The 27,122-nt window shown below is 34.4% G+C and overlaps 1 protein-coding gene across 4 annotated transcripts in view; it reads left to right on the top strand.

Moving 5' to 3' along the window:
- Positions 1 to 27,122, top strand: part of FER (FER tyrosine kinase) — a 437,513-nt gene that overhangs the window by 303,470 nt on the left and 106,921 nt on the right. For all 4 annotated transcript variants that reach the window (XM_040447039.1, XM_040447033.1, XM_040447048.1 and 1 more), the window contains one exon: positions 25,821 to 25,944. In XM_040447039.1, the coding sequence (XP_040302973.1) occupies positions 25,821 to 25,944 (124 nt within the window). The remainder of the gene's footprint in view (positions 1 to 25,820; positions 25,945 to 27,122) is intronic.

The raw sequence follows: 27,122 nt of genomic DNA, 5'->3' as shown, positions 1-27,122 counted from the left end.
TGGGGGAAGGGCAGAGAGAGAGGGAGACACAGAATCCTAAGCAGGCTGCAGGCTCTGAGCTGTCAGCACAGAGCCCAACGCAGGGCTCGAACCCACGAACCATGAGATCATGACATGAGCCAAAGTCGGATGTTCAACTGACTGAGCCACCCAGGTGCCCCAAGGAATTACATTTTAACACAGGAGTGCTATTGACATGTCAGTCAATGAGTTTTTCCTTCATATTTTTAAATATAAAACTTTTAGGAAAATAATTATGTAAACACAGTAGAATGTCAGGTAGCAGCTTTCAGTGGACCAAACATTTTATCTAAGGTTAACCATAAATATGTAAGGAAATATGATTGAGATGAAATATTAACATACTTATTTGTAATAGGAAAGAGTTTGGAAAGTAGTTCAAGCAAAATCATAGTTCAGTTTCATAAATTCAGAACAGGAGGTAGACAAGTCAAACCTAGAAGGCAAGTGGGTACTAAGTAGGTGGTTTGGAGGACAAGTGATCTTTGGAGAGCTCAAAACCTGTCAGAGATGGAGAAGAATGAAAAGAATAACAATTTCTGAAATGTGTTGGGCTGTATAGAAAACCAGAGTATATAAGACAAGGTTAGATGATAAAATAATTTGGCTGAACTGTGTCCACCCCCTGAGTGTACTGAAGATAGATTTATGAAGAGTTTAATTTTAATAGTTGAGGTGGGAACTCATTAAGCTCTGAAGAGTAGTTTTTGAGTCCAAGTTAGGATGGTTTCTGGCAGTATTCCAGGAAAGATGGTAAGGTTTTTGCCAAAAGGAAAGATGTTGATGTCAGGCATCTTTGAAAATGTCCTTGTATTTCCAAGAAAATGTTGAGGTACGTGTGTTATCCATTTCAGCAAGGTGGACCATATGGGTTGTTCTATTTGAATAATATCTTAGTTGCTAAGGACATAAAAATTTTGAAATGTGGTAGATGAAAGATTTGTTCTGTTTTATTTTATTTTTTTGCACAGCTGAAGTTTTCATTGTAGAGTGTACATTGAAGGTGTTTTATATTATCCAGAGGCTGGTATAAGCTTAGACTCTTGAATAATTCCAAGAATGTGCTGTTCCAACTTTTCACAGTAGCTCAGCATAAATAAACCTTGGGATTTATGTGTTCTCCTGTTGAGTATAAATTGGACTCACTGACATAAACTGTTTTTCAGATACAGTATGTTATAGATTAAGTAATAGAAAAGGTGGGTAAATTTTAATCTACTGTGCTAAGTATTCACTAATCTTAATACAGAACTTCATTTAAAAACACATGATGATTCTCTGAAGTATAAACAGAGTCAAGATTAATGAACCAATGACTTGTTCTTAGTATTTTCTCTGTCTCTATAATGGTATATCTTACATATCACATTAAATTTTTATCTGAACCAGGTATTTCTAATTTAACTAAAATCACTTGTTAAGCATCAAAATACCACATGCATGATTAATGTTGTAACTTTTTCTGTGTCTCCTCTGTATGCTATCCCTCCTAACCCAATCAGTCTCTCTCTCATTTCTCATGATCTCTTATATCTCTTTCCTTGGTCTTTATTAAAGCAAGAGTAGTTTAAAAAATTCCGATCAGTTAAGACTTAGAAAAAATTTAAGAAAATGAAGCTATTCCATTAACACTATTGCTTGTCATTTTTCTTTTTTTATGGAAGCCTAATATATTACATTACACCTAACTTTAAAACTAATCTATAAATTAATACCAAAAATAAGAAATTCCTAACTTTTTAACATTCCCTTCTAGATAATTACTTGAGTAAAAATATCTGGAAATTGTCGTTTTCTTAGCATTCTAAAATGTTACTGTCCACCACCTAAAAACATCTAAACTAATCATGATTAGAAATTAATTATAGTTACGACTTGCTATTAATATTTTTTGTAATAAGAAAGACTATTATTTTTTCCAGTAAAGTATTGCTTCTTTTATTACGAAATAGTTACCTGGGATTCTTCACATTTTAGTGGCATGTATATCTAGAGGCATAATAATGTTTATAAGCATTTTTACTTTTAAAAGGTATTTTCAGGAAATAATTACAGAAAAACAATTTGGGAGCTATTTCAGCAAGACATACTCTCTAACATTGGCTTTCAGTTTTCAGTTAGTATATAATTTCCCAAAGATTAGTTTTTTTGAACTGGAAGCTTTATAATACTCTCCTAAGTTTTTTATATTAATTATTTGCAGAGTTGTTTTTCTTTGAGGCTTTTTAAAAAATTTATATCCTCACATAAGCCAAATTGCATATGTGGAGGAATATAGCCAGGGAAAGGAGCAGAGAGCAGAGCTGGCAACAGAGATCAATAAAATTTCAGAAACTAGACATTCAAAGTTCTCTTCTATCATGTAGCGGAACAGTGACTATCTATTATAAGTGCAATATTCGCAGTATGTCACGTTACACAGAACAAAAATAATAGTGTGCTCTAATAAAGTAAATTGTATTATCTTACTGTTTTCTCTTAGTCTCAAGGTGTCACATTTTTGTGGTCATTTTAGTGGTCATTCTGAATGGCTGCCTTGTGTCTAGTTGAAATTTACTGAATATGTGTGCATTTATAATGTTCAGCTGCAACATCGTTCTCAAACTGGAGTTTTGGGGAAGTTCGGTGTAATAGCAGTAACAATATTAGTAACAGCAACAGGAACAAATATTTTTCAATTTTGGCTTTCTATGTGTCCAGCACAGTGCTAAATTCTGAAGCCCTCGTTGGTGGTTAATGCTCGGCCACAGTTACGTATGATGAGACTGAGGTCCAGAAAAGTTAGTGTTTGCCCAAGGGGATGAGCCAAAGCCTCTACACGATCTCAGGCCTTCCAACTCCACAAGTCATTTCTTTCTAGTGAGCCTTTCAATGGGACAGGCCAACCTTCTTTCTCTCTCTCTCTTTTTTTTTTCCTTTCAATTTTATTGATATATTTTGACTTACATATATTGTGAGATGATTACCACTATAAGCATCTTTTACCTTATATAGATATAATAAAAAGAGAAAGCATGAAAAGCTTTTTCCCTTGTGATGAAAATTCTTAGAATTTACTCTTGTAGCTACTTTCATATGTATGGTAAAACAGTGTTATCCAGAGGCATTGTGCTATATGCATTATACTAGTACTTATTTTTACCTTATAACTGGAAGTTTGTACCTTTTGACCACCTTTCTCCTATTTCCCCTCCCCCATCCTCTTCCTCTGGTTACCCCAAATCTGATCCTTTTTTCTATGAGTTTGGTCTTTTGTTTGACTTTGTTTTGTTTTTAGATTCCATATAGAAGTGAGATCGTACAGTTATCTTTCTGTGTCTGACTTATTTCACATAGTATAATGCCGTCAAGGTCTGTGCATATTGTTGCTAATGGCAAGATTTCCTTTTTATGGCTGAATAATATTCCATTGTGTATATATATGCCAAAAATTCTTTATCCAGTCATCCACTGATCAACACTTAAGTTGTTTCCATATCTTGGCTACTGTAAATAATGCCACAATGAACATGAGAATGCATTTATCTTTTCAAGTTTGTGTTTTTGTTTTCTTTGGGTAAATACAGAAGTGGAATTGCTGGGTCACATGGTAGTTCTATTTTTAAATTGTTGAGGAACCTCCATACTGTTCTAATAGTGGCTGCACCAAGTGGCTGCACCAATTTACATTCTCATCAACAGTATACAAGGTTCTCTTTTCTCTACCTCCTCACCAGGACTTGTTATTTCTTATGTTTTTGATAATAGCCATTCTAACAGGGCTAAGATGATATTTCATTGTGGGTTTGATTTGCATTTCCCTGATAACTCGGGATATTAATTATCTTTTAATGTATCTATTGTCCTTTCATTTATCATTTCATTTATCATTTCATTTATCATTTTCATTATTCAGAGAAATGTCTATTCAGATCTTTTGCTAATTTTTAAATTTGATTATTTGGGTTTTTTTGTTAGTGACTTCAGTTCTTTATATATTTTGGATACTAACTCCTAATCAGATGTACAGTTTGCAGATATTTGATTCCCATTCTGTAGGTTGTATTTTCACTTTGTTGACGGTTTCTCTGGCTGTGCAAAAGCTTTTTAATTAGATGTAGTCTCAAAAAAATAATTTGATATATTCTCACTTGTTTTTTTGCTTTTGTTGCTTTTATTTTGGTGTCAGATGGTAAAAATCATCACCCAGGCTTAAAGAGATTACCACCTATGTTTTCTTAGGCTTTATTATTTCAAATCTTAAGTTTAAGTTTTTAATGCATTTCAAGTTAATTTTTGTGTGTGGTAAAAGATGGTGGTCTGTTTTCATTCTTTTACATATGAATATCCAGTGTTCCCAACACAATTTATTGAAGAGACCGTTCTTTCCCCCTTGTATATTCTTGGCTCCTTTTTCATGAATTAATTGACCATCTATGTTTGGGTTTATTTCTGGGCTCTTTATTCTGCGCCATTAGTCTATGTGTCTGTTTTTATGCCAATAGCATACTGTTTTAATACTATAGTTTTGTAGTGGAGTTTGAAACTAGGGACTGTGGTGCCTCCAGCTTTGTTCTTTCTCAAGATTGCTTTGGCTGTTCATGGTCTTTTGTGGTTCCATACAGATTTTAGGATTGTTCTTTTTAATTTCTGTGAAAAATCCCATTGGGATTTTGATAGGGATTGCATTAATTCTGTACATTACCTTAGCTAGTATGGACATTTTAACAATATTATATCTTTCAATCCATAAGTATGGAATATTTTTCCATATATGTCTTTTTCAGTTTCTTTCCTTAATACCTGGTGGATTTCAGAATACAGATTTCTCACCTCCTTGGTTAAATTTATTTTCAGATATTTTATTCTTTTTCATACAATTGTAAATGACATTGTTTTATTAACTTCTTTTTCTGATACTTAATTATTAGTGTATAGAAATAGCAGATTTTCTGTACGAATTTTGTATCCTGCAACATTACTGAATTTATTTATTAGTTCTAACAATTTTTTGATGGCATCTTTTGGATTTTCTGTATGTAATAGCATGTCATCTGCAATAGTGACAGTTTTACTTCTCTCTTTCAATTTGGGGTTCATTTATATCTTTGTCTTTCCTAATTGCTCTGGCTAGGACTTCAAATACTACGTTGCATAAAATAGCAAAAGTGGGCATCCTTATTTTATTCCTGATCTTAGAGGAAAAACTTTCTGTTTTTCACCATTGAGTATGATACTAGCTATGGGCTTGCCATATATGGCCTTTATTATGTTGAGATACATTTCCTCTATACCCACCTTGTTGACAGTTTTTTTTTTTATCATAAATGGATATTAAGTTTTATAATGCTTTTTCTGCATTTATCATATAATTTTTTATCATTCTATTAATGTAATGTATCACATTGATTGATTTGCATATGTTGAACCATCCTTGCATCCCGAGTGTAAATCCCATTTGATCATGGTGAATGATCCTTCACATCTCTTAAATATGCTGCCTTTTATGCACTTTACTTAATATCAGGTACCTCATTTGCCTTTTAATATCACTTACCTTCTTGAAAACAAGAATGAAGCTACATAGTGTGAGATTTTAACAATAGTGGTAAAGTAAAAGAAGTTGAAGCCTAGTGGGGAAAAAAAAGGTTTGTGAGTCACCCTATCAGAGAGTCAGGTGTCACAAAGAAATTGTATTTAGTATACAAGATCACTTGTAATGAAATTTTGTTGGATTTTCACACCATTTTGAATTGTCCTTACTATATAAATTAACTTGAAAATCTATTCTAGTTTGGCTGTTTAACCAGAAAGCCTTTTTTTAAAAAAAGTACTTTAACTTAATGTATTTTATGACATCAATAATTATGGCATTCAGAATATTTTTTAGAAATTATATACATGTCTTATTATTGGGAATTACTTCAGAATTTAATTTTTCAACAATAGTCTTTCCCTTTACAACTCATTTAAAAAGAGTATTGATTTATTATGGACCATTTACATTTTAAGAACTTTTGGAAACTCTGTCCTTTAACCTAATTGAAGCAGACCACTTACTCTGGGCCATCCATCAGGGTGATACTCCTGGTTTCCTGGCCTTTTCTGGACCTCCCAAGAGTTCATTTTTATTACTTGTATTACTTTGCCTTCCATCTAGTTTCACTGCCTTGTCATTAGTCTACTTATTTGACTTTCCTTCCTCTGTGTCCAGTCACCACTAGGCATAACATTTTGGTCACTAACAACCACACAAACAGAAATAAAGTAGTAATGGCAAAGGAATGGATATCACACAGCTACCATTATTATTGTGGCTTAAAAAGAAACTTTTTCGAATTTGACAAATAGAAGGGCTTTATTTTACATAAGATTTCCAAACTTATTATCTGATTAGTTTTTTATAATCATAAATAATCTATTTTACCCTATATAGTACTTAAGTATTACTACAATTTCTATTTTATAGAGGAGGAAGTTATGGATCATAAAGGTCATTAGCGTAAACTTATAATTCAAAAGAGTTTCTGAAATAAATCAGCCAGTATAGTATTAACTATTACCAGTACCCCCAAGGAGTTGTAAAAGTCCAAGGCAAGTCCAAAAAGTGTCTGAGAGTATTTCATAGTGGACCAACAGCCATGTGAGGAATATCTACAGTATAAGAATACAAAAGGAGAAAATTTAGACATATACTACTACTGACCTCCTTCTTCACCCCATATCACAGAGCAATTAAGGCTCAAGTATATGTCCAGGGAATCTACAAACTATCACAGTATTAGTAATCTTAACTAATACTTGTGCAGTTCCTGGTGGTTTATTAGTTCATTAATAATCAGAACTTTTTCCCCCTACTCTTCACTGTTAAGAAGTGATTCAAATCTGCATGACTAACTTAATGTTGATTATTTATAGATTCCCATCTCTGAGTAATTTCTCTACATCTGTCTTAAAAAGAGTAGTCATTGTCTGATTTCCAGCTTCTTTTTTTCTCATGTATGAATAAGTCTGGAGAATTGAGCCTACTCACGCTGATGTCCTTTTGTCTTGCGCTTCCCTCAGGAATAGGGAGTGTACCTCTAATTGGGGCTTTTTACCTGTTTTCTTTCTTTCACATCATCTAAGCATGAGAATAAGAAGGTGATAAACTGCTTTAAAGTAGACAACTGTGGGGCACCTGGGTGGCTCAGTCAGTAAAGTGTCTGACTTTGACTCAGGTCATGATCTTGAGATTCACGAGTTCGAACCCTATGTCAGGCTCTGTGCTGACAGCTCAGAGCCTGGATCCTGCTTTAGATTTTATGTCTCCTTCTCTCTTTGCCTCTGTCTCTGTCTCTCAAAAATAAATAAGTGTTAAAAAAAATAAATAAATAAAAATTAAAAAAAAAAGTAAAGTAGATAACTGTTGTAGAAACTCGTTATATATTCAGTAAATATTTACCAGTTCACTCTTACATGATGGACATAGTTAAACACTAGGAATATAAAAGATCATAATCTCTTTACCTTCTAGGAGTTGACCTCTAGGAGCTTATATCTGGAAAATTTTGCCACCAACAAATATGTGTGGAAGATCCACATTATTTTCTAATATTTGAATAGTGTCAGAATTGATTCTTACATAACTTATTTAATCCACAAGAGAAGACAATTATAAATTGGATTTGGAAATAATTTTTTTTAACTTTTTGTTTTAGAGAGAGAGCACAAATGAATTGGGGAGAGAGGCAGAGAGAGAGAGAGAGAGAGAGAGAGAGAGAGAGAGAGAGAGAGAGAATCTTAAGCAGGCTCCAGGCTCAGTGATGAGCCTGATGCTGGGCTTGATCCCATGACCTTGGGATCACAATCTGAGCCAATGTCAAGAGTTGGATGCTCAACCAACTGAGCCACCCAGGAGCCCCTAAAATATTTTTGTGTACAGTTGGAAGTCAGATAAACAGTGTCCTGGTTGTAGAAGGAAGACTGATCAATGTAGATACTAGAACCCCTATGAAAGATTCTGGCTTGAAGCACTGGAGCCAGGCAGGAAAATGATGCCCAGAAAAGGTTAGAGTTATATCAAATAAATGTATTCAGGGTGGTGTCATGTCAGATTAGATCCTGCAAATTTTTAGGGTGCCTTTCCCCCATGCAAACTTCCCTGCATTGTGCTGGCAGATACCGTAGCTGAGCCATGGGCAGCTCTACAGCTCTCTTTCTCATCCTGACCTCAATTCTAGACTGAATGCTAACATGCTCTTGGAATCCTTTCTGGCAATGTGGAAATTACTTTAAAGGATTCATTTCCTTTTGTCAGTCTTCCCACATGGTTTGAGTGAATTGTTACCTCACTATGGTCTACATTAAAGACAGTAAGTTTTTTTTTAATTTAATGATGACTTTTTAAGAATAAATCCATTTGGGCTTTTTTTTTTTTTTTAGGTACAATGAGAAAGTGTAATAGGGTTAAAGGAAGATACTGCTTACACAAGGCATTTTTCTGTCTGCTTACTCATTAAGCTTATATTCATGTCATAAAATGAAAATAATCCCAATAAGAATTGACTGACAATAATTTGAATGCCTGTGTAATCCAAATTCTTTTGATGGTGTCTCTCTAGCCTTTAACCTATCATTTTACTGACACCTGTTTTAACTGTGTATTTGCACATAGTCTTGTATGAAATGACTTACCTACCAGGCTGTGACTCCTGGGAATTGATGATGGAGGACCTGGAATACTGTTGTGAAAGGTGACATGGATAATAACTTAATCAACAAATCTATATAAGCAGTTAATGAAATGTTTACTGTTTGTAAAATACAGTTACATGTGTTGTGAAGGGAGAGAAGATGTATTACCCATTTTGAGTTGATGATATTGGTAAAAGCTATCTTTTGTTGGAAGAGGAAGGATGATGCTCAAGGATTTTAAGTCTGAATAATAGGAGTGAATTAGCTGGTAAACTATAAGGCAAGATTATTCCATTTTCTTGCCGGAGTTTGAGATCTAAAAAGAAAGTTTTTACCAGTCGAGAAGTGAATAATTAAGAGTTTGACCTAAAGCAGTTAATGGTAAAGGCTTAATGGCAGAGGCACCGAAGAGGATTGTAAAACTGGACAGGCAGGATGAAATATGTTAGTAAACACATCATTATTCTCAGATTGCTTGAATCAGATATCAGAGAAATGATAGCACTGATTGTCAGGTAGGGGGGAGTTGGGAATGGAGGAGAATAGCAGAAGAGCTCCAGTTTTACCACCAGATCATACAGATAACAGAGCTACAGTCCTCAGGGAGAGATGCTATTGGGTAGTAAGAATGGAGAACTCCTGCAGTTAATAAAAAAAGACTGCATGTGAAGTGTCCAAAGTAGAGCATATTATGACTGGGAACCCAGAAATGGTGCCTAAGTAATCACCACATTTCTACTTTCTACTGGACTGAGCTTCTGGGTCTGTATTCAACCTTAGTGGTCATTCTAGCCCAACTTCTCCATGTAATGGATGAAATCCAGAGAAATTGAGTGCTCTACCTAACTTCCTACAACTAATTACTGACCAAGTTGGGATGAGAAGGCCTTCTGCAAATTTATATAGTGAAACCCCATTAAAGTAAATCTTAAAAACATAAAAACTTTTTTTCCCTTAGATTGCTAGAATTGTACTGCATGCATGCTTATTATCTCTTTCCTGAAAGTAGTTGTCCTAAGGAAAATATTTAAGACTAAATTACTTTAGTGTATCTTTTCCCCCCACTTAGTTTTAAGAACATTCAGTGTAATTGGGAACCTCTTCCTTATGATCTGAATTAGGAGGAATATTGGTTGATACTCAAACATTCTTGTGCTTCCAGAAGATCATAATTGTTTCTAGCACAGACTTACCATTCTACCAGAAAAACTCCAAATAAGGCATGAATGTTTATTTCATATCCTAAGTAAAGTTTAAAGAAAAATCTATTTTCACTAATACATTGCACCTGATTTAGCTTTTCTTCCTAAGCAGTGAAGTAGGAGAAAACTTGAGTATTCATCAGTGGTAGTGCTAATTTAGCACAAAAATTTCAGCAAGATAAAAATACAAACAAATATAAACAGAAATTTGAGTCTTGGTTCTATGAATGTTTACTTCTCAAGAACTCTTTCTTTTAATTTATATCTATTCCTTTAAAAATAAGTACAGGTGTTCTTTGTTTTCCTCTAATTACATCCTGCTCCATCCTTCAAAGCCTTACCTACCTTCTGAATTCTTGTCCAGACCTACAAGGCACATTTCAGTACATGTTTATGAACCATTACAAAGTACTACTAATGCATATAGTTAGCACTTGTTTCACTATTATTTTACTTACTATAGTTTATTTCTGAAATACCCATCTTTCTTATTTGATTGAGAACAACCAGAAGATAGAAAATCTGTTTTTATTGTTAGTAGGCCTTCAGCAAGTTACCTAGAATTTTATGAAATTCTACAAATTCTATGTAATGCTGTATATATTCTTTGAATATTTTTCTACTCTCAAATTCTTTGAGGTTCTACTCTCAAATTCTTTGAATATTTTTCTTTTTGTATCCTTTCTAGAAGAACTCTTTGCCTCTGCCTAATGTATCACAAGAGATTTTCTGTGAGATGGCCAGCAGATAAGCTTAACTGTCACTTGAGAGGCTGCACACTGTGTGGCCTGCCAGGAACCCCCCATGACTCCCTCTCATATGGAATATTCTTGTGTTCCTCACTGTCATATGTGCCCCACTTGATACATGACAAAGGCGTGTCCTTTCAGGACATAGTCTCTGATCTATACTTGGAAAGCTGCTGTAGCCAAGAGAATTCTCAACTATAGACAAAATACATGGATTTGAGACCCAGCATTGCCTCTTGGTAGTATATTAGGAAAGTCAACTCATACTTAAAGTATTATTAAGAGGGTTCACTGAGATAATACCTATGATGGCATATAGTCATAAACTATTAAATACGTGCAAGATGCTTTTAATACCAAACTCCTCCACCAAGGGTTTTACTTCTTAGGGAAGGGGTGTATTTTTCCTGATCCTCATTAAAATCCCAGTGTTTGTGGGCTAAGTACTACTTGTAGTAAGATATTGCCAAATAACTATATTTGTTATTCTCTCTTAGAATGTCAACAGTTTTGGGGCGCCTGGGTGGCTCATTCAGTTGAGCATCCAACTTCAGCTCAGGTCATGATCTTCCTTTCATGTGTTCGAGCCTCTCGTCAGGCTCTTTGCTGACAGCTCAGAACCTGGAGCCTGCTTTGGATTCTGTGTCTCCCTCTCTCTCTGCCCCTCCCCTGCTCATACTCTGTCTCTCAAAAAATAAAATTAAACATTAAAAAAAAATTTTTAAAGAATGTCAGAAGTCTTAGTATATTTGCCTAAGATAGATCAAGTTAAGGATTTAATTGCTAGGAATCCATTTTAGGAAATTTTAATATCTCTAATTTTTTTTATCCAATATGGAAAGTCATCTTTTTATCATTGACTATTCCTCTTTGTGAAAATATATCAAATGCATCATTTTGTACTTTTCTATTCTGAGTGCTAAAATAACATAGCTTTCTCTTCTAAGCAAAAGCAGGACTTAAATTCTCCTGAAGCAAATATTTGAAGTTAGAAAGATAGAGTGAACCCATACATGGGGATTTCTCTTAGTGTTTTTGAAGAAATAGTTTAGACATGGTATCCTAGCATACTTAAAAACAAAACCTTACTTGAAACCTGAAATTATACAGAAAATAACCAACTTCCCATTACATAAAAAGGCTCTTCACATATTTGCAAACAGCTTTGATATCACCTTAAATGTTTCTTTCAGGATATCAGAACATTTTCACTTACATTTTTTGTACTGTATGTAGCATGCCTTTTATGTCTTCATCCAAATTATTAATAAAAATAGTGGGACAAAAAGGTTTAAGCCTGCAATTCCAAGCTATCCATACCCCTGATAACTTTTTCACAGATCTCCACCAATCCTTAAATCCAGATTCCAGGAGTATCATTGTTCAGCCTACAAATCCACTTAACCATAATACTTCCCAGCTCACCTCATCTCCATTTTAACCACAGGATTGTAATGATGGGTCAAATGGCTTGCTGAAACCATATTGTATTATATTTATGGCCTTCCTCTAATGAATTTTTTATAGTATAAAAAAATCTAGTAAGCTTTCTGTTAAAGTATTTTGAGAGATACTCTTCCATTGATCTCTTGTATTCCTGTTTGTCTTACTGGGTATGCCAAGATCTGACTGATCTCTACCTGCGTCATTTCTCAGGGATGTGTTTGTAGTGAGCAACTTTGAGGGATGAGGTAATGTCTCCTTCTGAGACAAAGAGCAGGCTTGCTTACTGTCTGGTGTCTAGTGGAAGCTTTCCCAAACTAGAAGTTCCTTTCCTGTAACACATTCTACTGTGTGTACAGGCATCCCGTCTGGACTTACCCATAACACCCCCATGTTGGGCCGTGAATAATAAAGTCCTTCGTCTCTGACCCATGAAGAAATAACAGGCTCTAACTTACTAGCTTGTAAGTAGGGTTAAAATCCTAGAACCAAGAAAGCGTAATACATAGAGAAGAGTACACTAATCATAAGTATATGGCTCAAATTATCACAAAGAATACACACCATTTTCCAGACTTACAGAATAGATTAACCTTGCATGTTTTTGAACTTGGCATAAATGGAATCAAACCTTACATATTCTTTTGGTCTAGATATCTCTTCAGCATTGTGTTAATGAGATTCATCCATATTTTGGTTGCAGGAGTGCATTAATTTCATTGCTATAGGTTATTCTATTGTACGAATACAACACAACTTATTTTTCTGTTAAACCATTTATGGACATTTGTATTGCTTCCAGTTTGGGGCTACTATGAATAATGTTGCTTTGAATATTCTTATGTATGTTTTTTGGTGCACATGTCTGTTGGATATATCTATCTGGAGTTAAACCGCTGGGTTACCGTGTATACATGTTTAGCATTAGTAGAAATGCCAAAAGGGTCCCGTGTTGGCTACAATTTACATCCCCACTAACAGTATGTGAGAGTCTCAGTTTCTCTACATCCTTGCCAAAATGAGGTATGATTGGGCTTTTTAACTGTAGCTATTCTGGTAGATACAAAGCACTAAGATATTGTGGTTTTAATTAGCTTTTTTAATGACTAATTACATTGAACATATTAGCATATACTTCTTGGCCCTTTGTATAGCTTTTTTATGAAATGCCTTGTTGAAGACTTTTGCTCCTATTCTCTTGGCTTGTCTTTTTCATATTAGTTTGTAGGAATTTTTTATGTATCTACATACAATTACTTTGTTCATTACATTATAAACATCTTCTTTTACAGTATGGTTTACTTTTTCACCACCTTAATGATGTTTTGGATGAACAGAAGTTCCAAGTGTGTTTTTTTTAAAACAACCTTTTAAAAATTATTATTAAAATTAATTTATTTATTTTGAGAGAGAGCGTGCATGAGTAGGGGAGGGGCAGAGAAGAGGGGGGAGAGAGAGAATCCTAATCCGTCTCCACAAAGTGCAGAGTCTGACATGGGGCTCAAACCCAAAAACCATGAGATCATGACCTAAGCTGAAATCAAGAGTTGGATACTTAACTCACTGAGCCACCCAAGGCATCCCCAGAATTTCCAAGTTTTAATGCAATGGAATGTATCCACTTTTTTCCTTTTTGAGTATAGCTTTATGTGTCCTATCCCTATGGTCTTATTTACCTGCGTTTTTTTCTAGAAGTTTTTTTTTTTGTTTTATCTTACATTTAGGCACACGATTTACCTGGAATCTTTGTTTTCATTTATAGTATTGCATACATCAGAATACATTCCTTTTTACTTCTCAGTAGCATTCCGCTGCATAAATATGCAGATATTTAGAGATTTTTTTTTTTCCAGTTTGGGGCTGTTTGAATGACAGTGCCATAAATACATTTGTACACGTCTTCTTATAGCCATATGTTTTCATTTCTTCTTGGTAAATACACAGTAGTAGAATTAATTTCTAGTTCATTCTGTAGATGTAAGTTTAATTTTATTATAAACTGTCAGTTTTCCCAAGTGGTTATAGCATTTTACACATCTGCCAACACTATAGGAGAGCTTCAGTTATTCTACAAGTTTGTTAGCATGTGGTGTTGTCAGTCTTTTTAATTGTCTTTTTATTTCATTGGATTTAAAGCCAATGTAATATGTGTGAGGTGATACCTTATAGTGGTTTCTATTTGCATATCCTAATAATAAACGACATTGAACTCTTGGCATGTGCTTATTAGCCACCCCTATATCTTTCTTTTGATGTTAGTCTTGCCCGTTTTTATTGTGTTGTTTATCTTTTGTTACTAAATTGCAGGAGTTCTTTATATAACCTGGATAAAAGCCAGTTTTGAAAGCCTGGGAGATCTGTTGCACAAAAAAGTGGATATACTTAACCGTTCTGAACTGTATACCTAGATAGTAAAGTTGCTAAATTTGCTTGTCATTTTTACCACAATTATGTTTTTTTAACTTAAAGAAAAAGCCAATTCTATGGCTTACCTATTACCTATTCACTTTTATAATGTCTTTTAATGAGCAAAGGTTTTGTTTTATTTTAAATTGGATGAAGTCCATTTTAATTTGCTTTCTTTTTCTTTTTTTTTCTTTTATGGTTACTGCTTTTGAGTCCAAAGAAATCTTCTCCTCTATCAAGATCACAAAGATATTTTTCTACATTTACCTTTAGTAGCTTTGTACTTTAGTTCTAGAAGTACTTTGAATTAATTTTGTATATGATGTGAGGTAGAGATTGAATTTCTTTTTTCCCATGCAGTTATCTAGTTCTTTCACTCCCAGTTCTTTACAAGAATTTCCTTTCCCCAGTGAATTGTTTGGTATCTATGTGGTAAATGAAACAGACACATGTAGATGCATTTATTTCTGAACTCCGTTCTATTCTATTGATCTACTTGGCTATCCTGAAGCCAGGCACTTCCTTGACAACAGCTTTATAGTAATACTTAAAATTGGGTGGTCTGTATCTTCCCAATTTGTTCTCTTTCAACATTTTCTTTATTTTAGATCTTTTGCATTTCCATAAAAAACTTAGAAAGAGCTTGTGAAATTCAACCAAAAAAAAGCTGGCTTGGAATTTGATTGGGATTGCATTCATTCTATTGATTATTTTGAGAAGACTTAACTTTTAACACTCAATATTAATCTTCCATTTTATGGACTTTATATATTATTGCATAAAATTTCTACTTTTAAATTTGTCTTAGCAGTGTTTTATAGCTAACATTCTAAAGGTGCAACATATCCTTCTTTAAAATTATCTCATAGTATTTTGTTGTTGGTGGTGGATTTTTTTGATGCTGTTACAAAGGATATTTTTCTAATTTCAGACTATCTGTTGAATCAGCCAGTACAAGGTGAATTACAGAGAGTTAAGATAATCTCAGGTGGATGAAATTATCAAGAGGTCCTTCCAAAAAGAGCAGTCTGTCATAGAATCACATAGAAAGATACTTGTACAGAGACGTGTGGTTCACCTAAACAAGAGTTATCATTAGTGAGTGAAAAAATCAGAAGATACTCTGCTATAGGCTACCTTGGATTCCTGATGAGTGATAGAAAAATTTTAATACTTTGCTTCTTGTGGAATGAGAATGGCAGTTAAGATTGACATGAAAGTAGGGAGAGAAACAGATAATCAGACTTGGCTTTAGTAAAAGACAGTGGATTGTGGATGGGGAGCGTGGCAGGAAAATTTATGTTCTCAATATATATGTGTTTCATGTGTGAATGTGACATGAGGATGATTTATGAAAATATATAAATTTAATATGCCACATTTACAGAACAAAGCTCAAAATCACAAAATCATCTTGATTGATGCAGAAAAAGCATTTGACAAAATTCAGTGAATGAATGGAAATTACCTCAGCATAATAAAGTTCATATAAAAAAAGCTCCCAGCTAACATTATAATCAGTGGTGAAAAACTAAAAACTTTTTCCCTTAAGAGTAGGAATAAGACAAAGGTGCCTACTCTCAACACTTCTGTTCAACATAATACTAGAAGTTTTAGCCAGAGCAATCAGTCAAGAAAAAGAAAAGGCATCCAAATCAGAAAGGAAGAAGTAAAATCATCTGTTTTCAGAAAACATGATCTTATTTATAGAAAACCCTAAAGATTCCACACAACAAAACTCGGTTAGAACTAATAAAAAAAATTCAGCGAAGTTACTGGACATGAAATCAGCACTCCGGGGGTGCCTGAGTGGCTCAATCGGTTAAGTGTACAGCTCTGGATTTCAGCTCATGTCATGATGTCACAGTTCTTGAGTTCAAGCCCTGCATCTCAGGAAATTTGGAGCCTGCTTGAGATCCTCTCAAGCCCCTCCCTAGTGCTCGCTCACTCTCTCTCTCTCTCTCTCTCTAAGTAAATTAAAAAAAAAAAGCAAAACCATCACTCAGAAATCAGTGGTGTTTTTATACAGTAACAGTGAACAATCCTAAAAGGAAGTTTTCTTTAAATCTTTTCAGAGTAACACCAAAAAGATTAAATTACTTAGGACTAAACTTAAAGAGGGAAAAGATTTGTACACTGAAGACTATCAAACATTGCTGAAAGAAATTAAAGAAGACACAAATAATGGAAAGTCCTCCTGCATTCGTGAATTGGAAGACTTAATATTGTTAAAATGTCCATGCTACCTAAAGCCATCCATAGATTCGATGCACTCCCCACAGAAATCCAATGGCATTTTTTTTTGGCAGCAGTAGGAAAAAAAAAATTCTAAAATTTACCTGGGATCTCAAAGGATCCCAAGTAGTCAAACAATCTTGATGAAGAAGTACAAAGTGGGACGCCTCACACTTCACGATATCAAAATATATTATAAAACTATAGTAATAAACATAATATTATATGGCATAAAGACAGACAGTAGAACAATGCAGCAGAATATAGATACCAGAAATAGATCCTGGCATATACAGTCAAATGATTTTTGACAAGGGTGCCAAGACTCCATAGTGGAGAAAGGATAGTCTCTTTAGTAAATGGTGTTGGAAGTACTGGATATGCACAGGCAATAGAATAAAGATGGACCCTTATCTTACACCATACAAAAAACTAACTCAAAATGGATTAAGGATCTTAATATATAAGACATGAAAATATAAAACTCCTAGAAAAAAATTATCAGGAAAGGCTTCTTGACGTCAGAATGAACAACAATTTCTTGGATATGACACCAAAAGCACAGGCAAAAACAGAAATAGAAAAATGAGTCTATATCGAGCTTAAAAATTTGTGCACAGCAAAGGAAACAGTCAACAGAGTGTCGTTAACCTACAGAATGGGAAAGAAATTTGCAAACTGTATATCAGATAAGCGGCTAGTATCCAGTATATATTAAAAATTCCTACAAGTCAGTAGCAAAAACCTAAGTATCTCAATGGAAAAATAAGCAAAGGACTTAAACAGACAAATACTCAAATGGCCGACAAGCATAGGAAAAGATGCTCAATATCACTAATCATCAAGGAAATGCAAACAGGAGCTATTACCTCACACCCATTAAGAGGGCCACTAACTATCTGGAAAATAACAATGTTGGCAAGCATGTGGAGAATTTGGAATACTTGTGCACTGTTGTTGTGGTTATAATCTGGTGTAGCCACTGTAGAAAACAGTATGGAAAGTCTTCAAAAATTAAAAAGAGAACTCCAATGTGACCCAGCAATTCAACTTCTATGTATATATCTGAAAGAATTGAAAATAGTATCTTAAAGAGATATGCACACCCATGTTCATTATAGCATTATCACAATAGCTTACATGTCCACCAGTGGATGAATGGATTAAAAATATGTGCCATATATATATATATATATATATATATAAATATATATAAACATATATGTTTTTCAGCCTCAAAGAAGAAGGAAATGCTGTCATATTCTGCAACATGGATGAAATTTGAAGGCATTAAACTAAGTGAAATAAGTCAACCCAAAAAGACAAATACTGTATAATTCCACTTATGTTAGGTTTTCAAAGTAATAAAACTCCTAGGGATGCCTGGGTGGCTCAGTAGGTTAAGCATCCAACTTCGGTTCAAGCCATGATCTGTGGTTCATGAGTTTGAGCCCCACATCGGGCTCTGTGCTGACAGTGCAGAGCCTGCTTGGGTCTCTCTCTCTCTCTCTCTCTCTCTCTCTCTCTCTCTCTCTCTCTCCCCCCCTCCCCCTCTCTTCCTCTCTCAAAAATAAACATTTAAAAACTTAATAAATGAATAAGTAAAGTAATCAAACTCCTAGAAACAGAAAGTAGAATAGTGATTGCCAGGGGCTGCCGGGAGTGGGAAATGGGAAGTTAGTGAGTAAAGAGTTTCAGTTATGCAAGATGAAAAAGTTCTAGAGATCTGTTATTAACAATGTGCATATAGTTAACAATTTTCTACACTTAATATTGTTAAGCAAACAAATTTGTGGTATGTGTTTTTTACCACAACTTTTTAAAACATGAAAAAAGAGACTCTTCTTTGTTCTGGTTTTTTTTCCAAACACTGACATTTCCAGTTCTTTGCTGCAATGTGTTCTTTTGAAGTATTATTTTTGTAATCTGATAGAAATTTTCACAACTTTTGAATGTATTTTTGATCAAAACCTTTGCATAAGTTAAATTCTATGAGTAATATTTATATGAACATATAAGTACACATTTCTAAGTATTTCAAATAATATTATGTAAAAGGTCTTAACAAAGTAGTCATTGACATCACTGATTTGGAGACCTTAATGTCCCTAAAATACCTAGCCTATGATAATATCAATTTCTAACAATATATTTAGCTTTTATAAATATTTTTTGCTTATCAAATTGAAATATGTTTTTTGCATAGGTCTTTTTATCCTACATCTCTTTAAAATCTAAGGAAGCTTGAATTGATGCCTTCATTTTTTTCTCTGAAGGTTTCCTGTGGCAGATAGGAACATCAAAACAAGCATTCCATTGATTTTTTTTTTTAACTGCCATCCTAGCATCTAAATATTTAAAGGGTGTTCCAGGAGGCTTTCGAGCTAACTTCTTCTATACCTGATTTTTCTGTCCATCCTTGCCTTTATACTTTATATAAAAGACAGCTTTGAGAGACCTACAAAGACACAAAATGGAGAAGTGAGTAGTTTAACATGAAGTAAGGAGAGAGACAAGACAGTGGAACTTCTTTGCCTTGGTGGCAGACAGTGTAGTGTGGATGGAAGAGTGACAGGGGATTTTCCATCTCATCATATGTATTTTTGCATGTGTGAATATGTTCATAAGCCTTAGGAATAAAATGAGTTGGTGAATCTACCTTTCTAGCTTTCTCATTGAGCAATAAACCATGTCACTCTTCTCTTAAAAACTGAGAATAAACTGATGGTTGATCGGGGGTGGGAGGGAGGGGAAAGTGGGTGATGGGCATTGAGGAGGGCACCTGTTGGGATGAGCACTGGGTGTTGTATGAAAACCAATCTGACAATAAATTTCATAATAAAAACCATGTCACTATTGAGCTCTGTTGCAATAAACACGTAGTGAAGATTAAAATCTTGGTTGAAAGTAGACAAAACAACCATAGGAATCATTTAAATGAAGGGGACTAAAGCTGTATGAAATACTCAGCAATAAATATCTTAAAATAAGAGTTGACAAACTTTCCCTGTAAAGGGCCAGATAATAAAATGTTTAGGCTTTGAGGGCCATACAGTTGCTATTGCAACTCTGCTGTCATAGCATGAAAGCATCTATAGACAATATGTAAAGGAATGAATGTGGTAGTTTCCCACTAAAGCTTTATTTACAAAAATAGGCCAGAGGCTGGTTTTGGCCTCCAGACATGGTTTGCAAACACTGGCCATAGAATATCAATAATATCACCAAAATCACCACCATAAAAATAAAAGGTAAATTCAGTTTCCTCCTCCATGATATGAAAAAGCTGATTATCTCCCAAGTGCCTTCTAGTACTGACATCCTGAGAGTTTGTGAAAGTTGACTCTAGCATCTGTTGTGGCAATTTCCATAATGTCTGGCAAGATTATAGCTGGTGTCTTTTGAACCAGCAAGTTAAACATACTGTGAAATGGACTCCTTTATTTCATAGATCTGTTATCATGATTGCTATTGAGTTATGTTCTCAAAGAGCATCTGCAGAGGAGAAATGCAAAAGGTTCCCACTATTCTGCAGTGTTAGCAGAATATGGCTATTAAGGAACTTTGTCGGAAAAGACTAATGTCATGTATTAACCCAGACTGGGAAAACCATACGCTCAGCTCTGCTTTTGGCCTAGCTGAATTATGTTACTTAGGTAGCAAGCTATTCCGAAAGTGCTGCTTTAAAAAGAAAATGGAATTAAGAAAGCCAGTATATTCTTGTAGTCATTTTCAGTTATTCAGTGTTTTCCTCATCTTCACAGACCCATTTATAGTCTTTTCAGATCTAATGCTTTAGTCTTTATTTGGATAGTTCTTAATATAATAAGCCCTCATCACCTCAACTGACAAATAGAGCATTCTCCTGGCTAATATCTTTCTGTCCTGTCCATCTCTTCCTGAGTATACCCTACATGCAGCAGTCATTATCCTCTGCTTTGGTGTTTGTGTTGATGCTTTCTTCTTCAAGGACTTGTTTTGGCTTCTCTCCTATTATATAAAATCTGTTCTGTATTTCATAGAAAACAGGCTGCATCAGCATTCATTGTTTGTGATTGTCATACGTATTTTTCCCCTTATTTTTGATGGTCCAGCTAACAGCCATAACTTTCATCACTACAGGCTAAGGAGAAAAAAGTTTATTATTTTTTAATAAAAACTCTGAACGATGACATAAATGGGTCCCCCAAAACAGCTCTCTATAATATAATAGTTGCTTTATTATCCTATTTTAATTTATAAGTGAACATAATTAAACCAAACTTCTCAGGAATAAATTTATATCCTAAAAAGCAAGAGTAATGAATTATATATTTTATATATCACTAGGGACTGATATCTCTTAATTTAACAGACTTTGAAGTTATTTGATGATAAATTAAGATCTCTACACAATTCAATGACAAGAAGTCATTAGTGGTTTAGCCCTGATGGTCCCTTTCCTCTAATGACAAATTGATAAATAAATTAGTGTTCTTTATGTAATCATCTCTGAGTTTGTTTAATGTGATCAGTTCTTCCCAGTCCCATGAATATGAAAGAATAGATATGATCAAATTTTCCCAGCATAGAGTAAGAATTCTTTTGAGAAAGTTCTATTGAAAAGAATAGCCCTCTATCCTCCTAAAAATTGGCTGCAAGCAGTAATAAGCACTGCTATTTATTGTTGCCTACTTGTTCCATATATTTAACATACATTACCTCTTTAAATTCTCAATAATCTTCCAATACGGGTATTATTTCATCCATCAGGAATCTTTGAGTTGGTAGTACAGAGATACATTACAAATTAGGGAGATTTTATTAGTTCACTTAATTGAAAAATCTAGAGGGAAGTCACTGTTCAGGCATTGTTTGATCCAGTGGCTCAAATATGTCACCAAAAACTATTCTCTTACCTTAACTTTTTTCTGGTTTTCATGATGATTGCTTCACCCACCCCTAGTCTGCCAGTCGCCATGGTACTACATGCTCTTATATGCTTCCAGTTTTATTCCCAGCCCACCCCCAACCCTTAAGCATTTCCTTGTATCTCAGTGGCCCAAATTAAGCCATGTGTCTATCCCTGAACCAGTCACTTGGGCAGGGGAATGGGCTTCATGGATTGGGTGAAGCCACTCTAGGACCATCTTTAATGTTGAGGGTGAGGTGAATACTTTCCAAAATGGGAGAAGGGCAGGAAAGTGAGGCAAGGGAAAACACATATATGACAAACAACCAGTCCCTACTACATCTCTTTCTTTCTTGAGATATAAAATAGCTTGAGCAAAAATAAGAAGTTGTAGTAGTATAATATGGTGTTTTAGGCATGGGCTTCATGTTTTAGATACATTATAGTCTTCAAAACCATCTTGAGAAATAAGTGCACTTAATCCTTGTTTTAAAGAAGCTTAGAAAAACAACTTCCCCAAGGCCTCCTAGTTAATCAGACCTAGGTCAGTCTGACTTCAATATCCAGGTTCTTTTCATGATGTCATGCTCTCTCCCCAGTAACCCAAAAGTTGGCTATAAAAACATATTAAGTATTGTCTTAGAAATTTATCACTGGTGGAAAATTTTAGAAAATAATCCATCCTATCTTCATTTAATGTGCAATATACCTACATAGAAATAATCCTTTTACGACAGATTTACAAAGGGGCATTAATATCTTGTTTTGCCTGCTTTGAACACCAAGATCCTTATTGCAGTGGTCAGGTATGGTACTCTATGCTCTATGCATATATGCAAACACACGTATATACATCTACATATATATACATGCATACAAATATAAATATCTGCACCACATACATGATTATTACATATATCACAAATTCTAAGAGAGGTTCTTTAACTTGGCCCTTAATGAAAATTATAGGAGAATGAATTCAAAGAAACAGACACTATCTTCTACAGTAACTGACAGTGAATACTGAAAATTCTATCATCTGATGTCACCCTCTAGTTCTTCTTCACTTAACGGTAGTCATCAAGTATTGTGCCTAGGGGAACATTTCTGGCTCTGTCTGAATTATTTCCTGGGTATCCTACCTTTAATCTCATACTCTATCCCCTGAGGAGTTGACTTCTTGCTTCAGGGTTCTTAATGCTAACACTTGCCCAAGGCTCAGGCTTTCAGTGCTGAATCACAATTACTTAATTTTTATTGAAGGCTTGGCTTCTGTGCAGTGACCTGCAAGAAGCTGACGAGGGCTGCGGAATGGTGGTTTTCCTTCTTTACTTAAGATCATTCTGTGTCTTGAATAACTAGAAACTGGAAATAAATTTAAAATTTACTTTAATGATTTAATGATTTTAGGCAAGACATTTCTCTAAGGCAGAAAGAAATATTGCTGGATTAACTAAGAGGCAATCAGACAGTCCTTTGTCTGTATCTTTGGCTGTGTCACAGCATTGGGAAAGAGCTGTATGTCACTGTGCTTTCTAGTACTTTACCTTTATTGACTTGGCATCACTTTTCAGGCAACTTGGAATGCTATTTAAGTGTTGTCATTTCTTTATTATATAATGCATTTATTGTTTTACAGTTTTATGTACCAAGGACTGATTGTCTTTTTGCAAATCATTTTTTTTAAATGATGCAATTTTTAAGGCATTAGTGTTACGAAGTGTCTATCAAGATGAGCTCAGTCTTAAAGCACTAAGTTTTATTGTTGGAATTTAAAGAATTTTACAGCATCCATCCAGTGCCATTGATAAAAAATGTGGTATTATCCCTTTCTAAACATTATTTGAACATTTAACAAGTACTTAAAAAGTACAGTTCTCACCATTGGAGAGGTAGTACTAGAGAAGAAATGTTAAAATTAATGAAAAAAGATTGTCTTCCTGGGAAGCCTAGAAGCTGCAAGAAGGGATACGTACACATTGTTTACTTGTTCATTCAAGAAATGTTTATTGAGGTATTACATGCCAGACATGATGTGGTAGGCTCTGAAATTATAATATTGGGCAACAGAGGCACAATTCTCTTCACAGGATTTACAGTTTGAGGCAGGGGTTAGTGGGTAAAGGAGGTTCACTGAAGGGGTAGATTTTAAAAGAACAGGAAGCAGATGGAAAAGTGCTGAATATGAGCGAACTTTGGAAAGAAATAGTAGGATTCCACAGAATACTGGGGTTATGTCATATGCTGCTTTAAATCACGTTCCAGAAAAGCTCTTTTCATTGGGAAGCTATTCCAAAGCTTAAACAAAATGCTATATGGTTTCAAGAGCAGAAGTCTGCACTTTTTCTAAAATAGGCCAACATACATCTAACAAAAGAATTAATATATGTAAATATTGGTCCAAGTAATAACTTGAGCTAAAAATTGATTTCACATCCACTTAATTGGTATACCTATTAAAGTTGAGAAATTAGTGCTTAATTTTGCTGTCTACTGTTGCTTTCTGTTGCTCAAAAAATTAAGTTAAGCTTGATAGAGACTATTTCAATAATCTTCCTAGTAATTTAATACATTTGATATTCTCTTTAGAAGAACAGAACAAACTAAATTATCTGACACAGTTAAGATTATTTTTAAGCATATAGCTATTGATTTTGTAAAGGGCCCACCTAAATTTGTGTAACACTTGATGTGTGAATAAAAGAAGTTAGAGAAACACAGCATACATTATAAGTAGAGTTAGGCAAGTGTTTATTTTCCAGGTACTCTCATTAAAGAAAAAGCCATTAAGTCTTCACCTCTAGAGTTTTTCTATTTAAGGAAGCCTGGATCCCTGGTGGAGAGGATTAAAAAGTTTAGGAAATGGCAATTAAAATGCTAATCCCTCTTGCAAAATTCTGGTTTAAAATCTGAGCCTAATAGAAAGAGAACGTGGAAATTATTGTTTTTAGAGAAATTTCTTTCTAATATATTTAACTTTTAAAAATGCAATACACTATACATTAACAAGGAAGGATAATCAGGCCTTCATATAATCTTTAATGCCATATGAAGAATGAATACAGTTTAAGGATCACTGGCGATAGGTGGCTCTTCAGCTTTTGAAATGTGGCTATTGCTTCTAAAAATACTGAATTTTGAATTTAGTTTAATTCTAATCCCCTTAAAATGGGGAGGATTCAGTTAGAAAAATTTAAAAATGTTTGAAATATTTGAGATGTCCCATGAAATGTGAAATAAACAACATATTTTAAAGACTTAGGATGATAAAATATAAAATAAAAACTATAGTTTTTTAATGATATATATTGATGTAGTATATTTTGGGTTTATTGGACTAAAGAAAAAATACATTACTAAAATGGATTTCACTGTTTAGTTGTTAGTGTTACCTTTCTAAATGTAGCTACCAGAAAATTGAAAATTACTGTGTGTTATATTTCTCTTTTTTTCAAAACTTTTTTTAAAGTTTATTTATTTATTTTGAGAGAGCATGAGCAGGGGAAGGGCAGAGAGAGAGAGGGAAAGAGAGAATCCCAAGCAGGCTCTACACTGTCAGTGCAGACCCCAACGCAGGGCTCAGACTCAGGAACCAAACCGTGAGATCATGACTTGAGGTAAAACCAAGAGTTGGACATTTAACTGACTGAGCCACCCGGGCTCCCTTGCGTGTTTGTGTTTTTTTTTTTTGGATCATGCTGGTTTAAAGAGTTGCTCGAAGACATTGTTGAAATCCATCTGATGCGCAAACTACAAGCTGGCTCAGCAGTTCAATCATCAAAATCATTGCCCCTGTACCATCAGTGACTTCATAATCATAAGGAGTCAGTGAATCTGATAACTAATTTGGTATCATTTACATTTTAAACTGCTAATAATTACACTCTTTTATTTGGTATCAGAGGAAACAAAATTTCACAGAAAATTTTACCCGGACAAATTGGTGAGAAATGGCAACAGCGAAATTGTATGATTTTGTTTGAATATTATTGCATGCTGGATTACAAACAGTGTGAAGCATTTAAAGGGCTTAAACTGTATGTAGGAAAGTTTATGATGCCTGATAGATGTGCTCTTTTCATACTTTGTTTTATGCTCATGTCAAACAAAATGGGTAAAAAGCATGGCCAGATGTGTAAAGCTTTTTGTTCTGCTGGGTATCTCTCGTAAGCAGTACCTCATGATTTTATCTCATTGTTCATCTCTCAATTCTTCTAGGAGGTGATTTCCTCTCCTTTCTGAGAAAGAAGAAGGATGAACTAAAACTCAAGCAGTTAGTGAAATTTTCATTAGATGCTGTTTCTGGTATGTCCTATCTCGAGAGTAAAAACTGTATACACAGGTAAGGAGAATATTTTTTTAAACATTTTCCAGTTTTATAAATAGAACGCTAGAAAAGTGACATTACAGCAATGCAGTACAGCATGAAGTTCTTTCACAAAACTTACATATTTTCTTGTTGATTTTCATATTTTGTGGGTTTTCATATTTTGTGTGAAAGCCTTCTTTGATAGTTGTTGATATAATTTACAGAAATACTTACTTGAGGTAAGTACACCCAATTAGACAATGAGTTACTTACTGATTAAAATCTGTCATATTATAATCATGAATGGACTAGTGATAAGATGTGCCACAAGTTAGTCACATAATCACCTACAGTCTTAGAGCCAAATAAGATTGTTTCCTGTGCTCCCTATTCTCATTTTGCAAAGAAATTACTCATAAATTATAGCCATGGAAGAGCATAATAGTAAAACAACAATTCATAAGAGTGAATTTGGCCAAGGGTAGAAGATATTAGCATAATAGTTATTTCAAAGTAGATTTTAGAAAACTTTACCTAATTACATTAAGAGCAGTGACTTGGTTTTAATGCTTTTATAGATCGTGGTTTTAGTTGCTTGTAGCCGAAAATGTTCTTTACTGCTACATGTCAATACAACTTAACATCTCTTGGAGAATTCATGTCAGATCCTAAGTACGGCTAAGTCTATTTAAGCAAAATAAAGTGGGGCATTGATGTGGTTTTTATTCACTGGAAGCAGCACATCATACTGTTGAACATGGAACAGAGTTCATTGTCAGATTGAACTAGTGTGGACTTTCTCTAAATTGGTTCAATTATTGAACTATATTTTTCTCTGATGTGTTTCATTATGCAGGCTTTGCTTAATGTTCTGAAGTTGTATAATGTATAATTATAGCAGACCAAAGGTACCTTCACCTAAAATTTATATTTATTTGATCTCACTATGTCAGTGGCATGACCCATTTGCTCCCCACCCTTACCCCCACCCCCTGCTTCAGTTTGTGAGTTTGGCCTAGAATTCATAGCCAGACTCTCAAGTAAGCAAGGGTTTAATAGCAATTAAAGCAAAAGTACACTCTAAAGGTAGGAGAGTGGGCAGGCCCAGAGGTGGCAGCTGCTCCAGGGGTCAAGGTTGTCTTTCCTTTTTATGTTTGCAAGCTATAGGGGTCATAGCGAGGGTGGTCTCTGATGGCATTGCCTCCTATCAT

The sequence above is a fragment of the Herpailurus yagouaroundi genome, unplaced genomic scaffold, assembly GCF_014898765.1.
Source record: "Herpailurus yagouaroundi ecotype Mexico unplaced genomic scaffold, PumYag 29, whole genome shotgun sequence".
Classification (NCBI taxonomy): Eukaryota; Metazoa; Chordata; class Mammalia; order Carnivora; family Felidae; genus Herpailurus; species Herpailurus yagouaroundi.
The sequence above is the reverse complement of the archived record's forward strand: the minus strand, read 5'-3'. Positions and strand labels throughout refer to the sequence as shown.